This window comes from Leiobunum rupestre, chromosome 5, assembly GCF_980474605.1.
Source record: "Leiobunum rupestre chromosome 5, qqLeiRupe1.1.hap1, whole genome shotgun sequence".
NCBI classification, from domain to species: domain Eukaryota; kingdom Metazoa; phylum Arthropoda; class Arachnida; order Opiliones; family Sclerosomatidae; genus Leiobunum; species Leiobunum rupestre.
In genome coordinates, this window is record NC_143388.1 from 67665287 (window position 1) to 67673451 (window position 8165).

General features: G+C 37.5%; 1 protein-coding gene across 1 annotated transcript; it reads right to left on the reverse strand.

Annotated features, from left to right (window-relative positions):
* Positions 1–665: 665 nt before the first annotated feature.
* LOC149945655 (zinc finger BED domain-containing protein 4-like) lies at positions 666–2808 on the reverse strand. The gene is made up of 6 exons (XM_090176658.1): positions 2779–2808; positions 2559–2697; positions 2209–2486; positions 1497–1697; positions 1339–1429; positions 666–1111 (listed from the first exon to the last, which is right to left on the reverse strand). The coding sequence occupies exons 1-6, from the start codon at positions 2806–2808 to the stop codon at positions 666–668; spliced, it is 1185 nt and encodes a 394-aa protein (XP_090032784.1).
* Positions 2809–8165: the final 5357 nt, after the last annotated feature.

Consider the following 8165-nt stretch of genomic DNA (forward strand, 5'->3'; position numbering starts at 1 on the left):
TTTACACGTTTGGATAGGTTTTGCGACAATTTAAATGTCTAGTGGGTTTCAACTGACGAAACGCGGGGGATATAATCGGATTATCAGTGGTACCATAAAGGTAGACGAAGAACAGGTTTACACGTTAAGCGCGCGCCTAAATGAGATAAATAGAAAGGGGTAGTCACTAGCCACATACCCGTAACCCGCCAGAATCCTTTTTTCGGGATTTGATCATTTGGAGTGAAACTAGGCGTTTAAAAACGTTCGGTCGTAAGTGTAAAAAAGTTCGACGTTTTACAATATTGTCATACTTAGCTCTAACACCACGTAACTCATTACTTAGCACTAAAAGCAATGTTTCTCATTAATTAGAGCTAAGACCACGTAACTAATTTGTTAGCGCTAAAACTACGTAACCAATTAGTTCGCGTTAAAACCACGTAACTCACAAATTCGATTAGCAAGCCCCCCTCAAGTCTGTCAGGTATGCCGGTTTTAGCTTCGGCTTAAGAGACGTCCTAGTATATAGTATATACTAGGACGTCTCTTAAGCCGAAGCTAATACTATATACGTGCTGTGTAATGTAAACAAAATCATTATAGATAACACTTTTTACTACGGTAAAACATTTATTGAAGGAGCTCATAAATCATGATGATGGCTTGAATGAAACTACGATAATTTAATTGGAAAACATGTGACTGTATTCGCGAATCACTAGTAAAGCCGCGACGTGTTCTACGGTTATACTAGATCGGCGGTATCTAGTTATGTTTCCAGCAATTGAGAACATTCTCTCAACGTCCGCGGAACTTGCCGGTATTGAGAGATACCTTTTGGCTAATTTAGCCAAAACTGGATATGATACACTAATCATTTTCCAATATTCCAGAATTGTTAAGTTACTCCTAAGAACTGTTTCTTGTAAATACATTAGAAGTTCTTGATCTTGTAAATCATGAAATGTATCAAGAATGTCTGGAAACTCTAACTCATTTTTTTTGGCTTGCGGTTCCTCATACTTTTTCTGTTCTTCGTAAGTTTTCCGAATAATCGAAACTGCCTCCATTTCATTTGGGCACTTAAAATTTGGATATTCCGTAATCCATTCGGGGTTCGCGTATGGTCCTAAGTAAAAATTAAACTAATTAAATGCAATTTTGGGACTTTCTCCAGTAAGCAGTGTTTATTTCAGGCGTCTATCAGAGTTTCGAGAAAATTTAATCAAAATTTAACGCCAAATAGACAAATGCCGGACACCCCCCCCCCCCCCCGAAGTACCGGGAGCTCCCACCCCGGATAAAGTTTCTGAAAGAAACACTGACGCTCTCAAACATATTATAAACATATATTACCTTTAAATATACCAAGCTTTTGTCTGGGATCGAGGATGGAAGCTATTAAAAATCGGGGTCTGTGATTTCTTTTGTAAAGCGGGATGCCATCCTTCAAGAAGTTCCTTCTTTAAGGTTTTAAAGTAGGGATTTCTCGCGCTTCTCAATTTTATAAATACCCGAAGCAGGTTGCCAATGACCAAAGCCGCGACTGGCCCTCCAGATTGAAATTTATCAGTTGCGACTTTAAAGGGGTGCAATAACTGTAAAATCTCCTTTAGTTGATGCACATCTTCAATAGGTAGAATTATTGAGTCTGTGCATTGTTTTTCTTTCCTCGCAGCTGCAATTGTTTTTTGAAGCGCTTCTGTCATTCCTGGCTAAAACGGGGGAAAACCATTAAAAAAAATATTTTTTCGTGGAATTAACTCCGAATAATAAATGATAATATAATAAGAATTTTGCTGTATGAAATTCATTAGGAGTTAATTTGATCTTTTCCCTTAACAAACTATAATATATGGCGTTATATTATCCGAAAAAAATAGTTTTTCCGATTGAGGTAATTAGAGTATATTAATATCATAAGTATATAATATTCTTCATTAAGTATGTCTCTTTGGGAAATATTTTACAGAGAGCTAGTAACGTAGTGACGTCATCACAGGGAAGAAAATCACCCCTAGCGAGACGCTGTTAAAGGCTACGCGAGACATGAGAGCAAGCGGACGCAAAACGCCGCTGAATACCGCTATAGAGTATCTAGCTCTCATTAAACGTTTTTATGTAAAGAATAAGAAGTGTAAAATATTGTAATCTTATGTTAATATGATGCTAAGTTTCTCCAAGCTTCTAAGTATCTAAATGTTCTTGAATTTTCAATATATTTACCTCGACTAAACGTTCAATGGCCATGAACATAGAGTTCCATCTAACGCCGCCAGCCAGTTTAATATCCCGCCCTCTAGGAGAATGAGAAATAAAAAAATGCGTCCATTTCGCAGAGCGACGAAGAAATGTTATCCACGACATCAGTTTGTTAGAAATTTTTTTAGTTTTTTTACAACTTTTCATGGCACCATTGACTACTAATTGCAAAGAATGACAAACGCAACATTTTCTGGTCAAGGTTGGTAGTATTGGAAAATCTTCTTGGCCCGACGGTTGATCTAAGAAGGACCAGGGGAAAATAATAAATATTTGATAATTTGAATCTGCAATGAAGAATTATATATATTTACAAAAATCCAGTTCATTTTCCAATACATCTGTATTGTTCTCTTTGTCGTTGTAGTTCGTTGTCCAAGGAGTTTCAAAAACATCATTCATATTAAAGGCCTTTGTTATGTTTGCGGCGTTATCGCCGCAAACTGAGAAAATCTGTAATTTAAATTGGGTTGTATTAATATGAACACCAAAAAAATCAAACTTGTGACAAAAAAAGGTAAATTTCAAAATTACCATGCTGGGTGTAATTCCAGTGTCAGCCATAATATCGTGTACTTTTGCGAGAATGGCGTCTGCCGAATGTCGTCCTGGAAAATGCGAGAACCCAAGCAACAAGCTTTTGAGTTCCCAAAGTTCGTTTATAAATTGACATCGAACTCTTATAACAGATTGTCGCATTCGAGAACTCCAAATATCGATGTTCATATGCAGTTGTTTGTTTTTAACTTGGCCTAACAATATCTGTTACGTTTAAAAAAATAATAATTAAAACTAGGTACGATCCAAAACAAAAATAATTAATAAATACTTTTATTTTGGGTTTAAGGTCCGCATTTAACTGGTTCAGAGAACGGACGAGCGTACGACGAGAAGGTTATGTGTACTGCGGCGCTATTCTGTTAACGACATTACGTTAGCCAATTCCTTCTACAGCTGAAAACGGTTGACCGTCGTTAGCTACCCACAAAACGAGATCTCTCCGAAAATCCTGTTGTTTTTTTGACTTCCACGCGTGCTTTTTAACGGGAAGTGTTACGTTCTCATTAACCTCTAACATTCTCAAGCAAATATAACGAACGGGGAAGAACGTCTAAGCAGAAATCAGTTGAGTTCGATTTCAGTGAGTCAGTTCCAGAATTGGTCGAGGCTCGTGATCGTCTCTAGTCTTACAATAAAAGGATCACGGGCGAAGTGATTCCTTGGAAAAAGGTGATATATACCCAGAATGTTTTTTGCTGAATACAAATTTAGGGGGGTAAGGTGGGGGAGGAGGGATGGAGAGGGGTCGAGGTGGATTAGGAATTTTGGGATAAACGCTAAACGTAGCCTTGACATAATTATTATTTCTAAATATAAATGAATACATTCTTTCTGATAATAGTAATTATAAATTTATTTTAAACTAGCTGCCTCAAGTATAGTATTAATTTTCGAATTAGTTTATAATGATAAATTATACTACGAAAGTACGAAGAGCGCTCGATTTTCGTCGCGACGAAAATGGAGCCATGAAAGCGGTGGGGGAACCAGGGGATCCCTGAAGAGATAATCCTCTTCTTAGCTCGCCGGAAATAACAAAGGGCAACTCTAAACTCTTCCTTCGTCAAAGTGTTCTCGTTGCTAAGATGCCTAAACAGGCGCCTTCGCGTCTGGACTACACCTGGGAGATTATGCTTAAAAAGAATGGGCTAGTTGGAATTTGGTCATTTGGAAAGCAGTCGGCTGCCCGGAGTAAAATAATTCGTATACTATCGGGTAATTCCATTTGCGGAGATCATTTTGCGTCCTAAACCCTGTCGAACTTGCGGTTTTTTTCAACTTAGTTTTAGGTGGAGATTCTCCAAGCATACCTTTACGTGTATTGTTTATACGAGTGCGCCTTAATTCAGGAAATTACAATCCAGATAAACGTATAGGTAAGATAACTAATGGATTTTTTAAATTATTTTACTAAACTTTGGTTTTTCTAAATATACTGTATAGTATATCTGCAAATAGTGGATCTCCAGCAACAGGGAGTTATTCGAGTAGCCCGCCTATGACTCCCAATAGTATGTCATCGTTGGATTCGACTCCCACTTCAACCCGACAATCATCTCCAAACGACTCTGATTCAAACTCCGTAACGCGACCCGTAGTGGTTGTGGAAGAGTTTAGAAAAAAAATTTGAAAGCGGCAATTATGGGTCTAATAACATTCAAGATTGTTTTATATATATTGGACATAAGCCTGATCACAATGGTAAGGCCTCCAAATCCGTGTACGCTAAATGCATACATTGTGAAAATGTTATCTGTGGGTGGGACAGTGGTTCCAACAACTTAGAGCGCCACATTAAGGTGAGACGTGTTTACATTTTTAATTTTCTATGTGACAAAAATAACTCGTCAATTTTGTATTTAAGACTTTACATAATAATGTCCTTCTGAGGCCAAAGGAAAAAAAGACCGTCTGATGTCGTAGATTTTCTACATTCTTTACCGCCGAGGAAGGTCGCGAAGTTGCCAGCGAATTCACCGCAGGTGAAAGACCATCACCTTTCCATTGTTGAATTCATTGCAAAGGATGGACATGATTTCTCCATCGTCGAAGGAGAAGGATTTAAGGAAATGATGGCAAAAGCAGCGCCTCAATTCACAGTTCCATTGAAAAGGGAACTAATCATAGCGATGGAAGATGCCATTGTTTCAATTAAGGAGAAAATTAAGGTCAGATCCAAATGTTTTTATTAATATATAACGTTACTTCAAGGTCAATTTGAAATACTTAATAGGAAGTTGTTAAAACTATAAACGTACAAGTACATTTGATATTGGAAATTTGGGATAGAAATATCATTTGTGTACGATGTCATTTTATTGAGTCATGGAGGCTCAAAAATGTACTACTTGGCTTCGCACACTATACGGAAGGTTTTTCCGGTGATAAGTTTCGAATCTTCATCGCTAAAATCTTTAGTGAAATTGGAATTCAATCATTTAATGTAAGTAAATAAAATAATACATTTTTGGCTGAACAGTGGTGTAGCGAGGGCAGGGCCGAAGCTAGAGAAAATGGCGCCAGGGGCGAGCTGCAATTTTGGCGCCCCCTAATATAATAATATGGACAAAATTTGGCGCCCCTATACCCTATCGCGCGCACGGCGGCCGGCCGCCCCGGCCGCCCAGCCCTAGCTACGGTCCTGAGCGAGGGTTTGTGGCGTCCTGAAAAAATCTCGTAAAGCCCTTTTTGCTTTAAAAATATCTAAAATGCAACTTTGTTTATTGACAAAAAAGTTGTCAAACAGTTTTTGACTCCCCCTAATGAGTGGCGCCAGGGCAGATGGCGGATACCCCCTGCCCCGCCCTATTGCTACGCCACTGTAGCTGAAGCTAATGAACCAAAGTTATCGGACTAAAATTGTATTTTAAAGCGATTTTTTCCTTAAAGGGATACTAAAATGGTAAAATAACCTACTTTCAGTCTATTCCACTTCCAAAATTAAGTATAATTCCGAATTTCTTTCGCCGGAATTATATAAATTCAATTTTGTTGATTTCATTAGTGTTATCATAAGTAACATAGTATGCAGTGGCGTAGCCAGGGGGGGCACAGGGGACACATGCCCCCCCGAAACGTATGGTCGTACGTACAAATATTTTTATTTTTTTACTTTTATTTTCATTGGCGCCCCCCCCCCCGAAACAAAATCCTGGCTACGCTACTGATAGTATCATAGGTATAACCCTATACGAGTTGGCGTAATAAAAATTTAACTATTTATAATTTACATTACCGAGTGGGCGAAAAGTTAGCTTATTCATCTGAAAGAAATGTTACCCAAACTCAATTTTCTACAATTGACAATTTTAGGTATCGTGCGTCAACATTAATTGTGCCAATGTTATTCTTAAAAACATGGATATGCGTGACATTGGTACTGAAACAGAATCAGATGGTGATGTGAGCGATGACGACGATCTTCCTGAACATTCACAAAATGACGAAAGGGAAGAAGTACATAAAAGAGTTTCGCTTTACGCATCATGGGTTAGAAAGAGGTGTATAGTCAACGAATTACAATTTGTTGTCAACACCTCAATAAAATCAAGCAGTCGAAGCCGCAGGCTTGTCCAAAAATTAAAAAACTTGGGGCAATTCCTGAAAACGTCGCCCAGATGGAAGACTGAAGTGGATTCTATCAATCGAACTGCCTGGAAAGAGCCAACTGGCAGCGCAGACTACGTTTTCAAGACTTTAATGATGGTTGTAGAATGTCTTAATTCGGTATTTACATTTAATTTTAATTACTTAATGGAATAATGAAATGGAAAAATAAGCTACTTTCTATCGATTTGTAGATGCCAAAAAGTACAAAATAGTTCTTTTTATAAAATAACCTTGGCCATCTTGTTGAAATGTTGCCTCACCGCTTCGGCTGTGGATCCGTTTTCTGTCCCACTAAAGAGTTTTTGAACTCATTCTTAGGCATGGGCTGAACTCTTCCAGGGCAACATTTCAACAAGTTGGGCAAGTGTAAAGACATTTTATAAAATGAACTATTCTTAATAACTAAACCCAAATTATCCCTTTAAGTTCAGTTCAATTTACTAGAGATCATTTGACTCGTAATTTTCCGTTATCATAGACTGAGACTTGTAATGCAGTAAAAGAAGTATTGCGAACCGCAAAAGAGGAAAAAGAATGCGGTGAAGATCTTTTTACTATTACACCAATTGAGTCCGCGAAAATTAAAGAGTTATTGGAACTCCTAAATCCATTTCAAACTGCAATTGAAATCCTTCAAGGAGGAGGTCCTGTGGCCTACAGTGTACCCGCCAGATTGTTGTCAATTTTTGTGAGAATTAAATCTACCAAGACAACGCACCTATGTGATTTGAAGGCGGCCTTGATAAAATATATGACAACAAATCTTTTTGATGAATTAACGGATGACGATTATATTGTAGCGGCTGTTTTAGACCCCAAACAAAAGATGGCGCTATTTAAAGGTGATAAATTTTAATTGAAAGTCATTTTTCATTATAATAATAAATTTTATAATTTTATAAAGGGCCATATGTCAATCCCGAGTGGGAAAATGAATTTCCCCACTTCAAATGCAAAGGGGAAAGTGAAGTTAAGGAAATTATTCAACGTGAAATGGACACTTTGAACCCACAAGAAACAGTTCCCCTGGACAATATACCATCAACATCGACAAATTCGGATTTTGAGGAGTTTCCAGACTTAATTATGTCTACCCCCGTTCAGGAAAATTCAGTAGCCCCGTACCGGGAATAAGAAGACTATTTGGCGGAGCCTCCCCTTAAACAGGGAAAAATTACAATATTAGAATATTGGAAAATTTCAGAAAAGCGCTTTCCGACTTTAGCGTAACTGGCTCAGAGATTTCTAGCGATCCCCGTTTGTATGAATAGGCTAAACGTTTTTATGAGCAGAAAGAGAAAGACGCTATTGAGACAAGAATTGTCTCAATGCAGTGAAGCAGTTGGGGTGTCTACTCTCATGTTTCGGGAGTATACCACGGAAATCAGAAATTGAAATTTTTCATCCATTAACAGTATGTAAAATGTATATAATGGCATTGATATTATAAATAAAAAATAAACTAATAAAAGTTACCCACTTTCTCTGAAAACAATATAAATATACATTGCTACTTCCAACTTAAAAAAGCGGGAGTTATATGATTGCTTCGCGGAAAGCTATTTCGCAAAAATTAGGCTAATAAGCGTAGAATCAAAAATATATTTTATAAATATTTTCATTTTTTCTTTCTTTCAGTCTGTTCTTAATTATAAACCCTTAACAAACTAAAAACTTAATTAGAATGTCAGTAATACAATGGAATTCCTAAAAAACCAAGCACCTTCGGACGGGCTTATCAGCTAGTTTCT

What these genes read in the sequence shown, in the direction of transcription:
- LOC149945655 (XM_090176658.1), bottom strand. Translation starts at nt 2,808, where the DNA reads ATGGCTGACACTGGAATTACACCCAGCATG. An exon ending in TCATTGGCAACCTGCTTCGG is followed by an intron (nt 1,430 to 1,496) that starts GTATTTATAAAA and finishes AACTTCTTGAAG; the next exon opens with GATGGCATCCCGCTTTACAA. An exon ending in AAAGCTTGGTATATTTAAAG is followed by an intron (nt 1,112 to 1,338) that starts GTAATATATGTT and finishes ATTTTTACTTAG; the next exon opens with GACCATACGCGAACCCCGAA.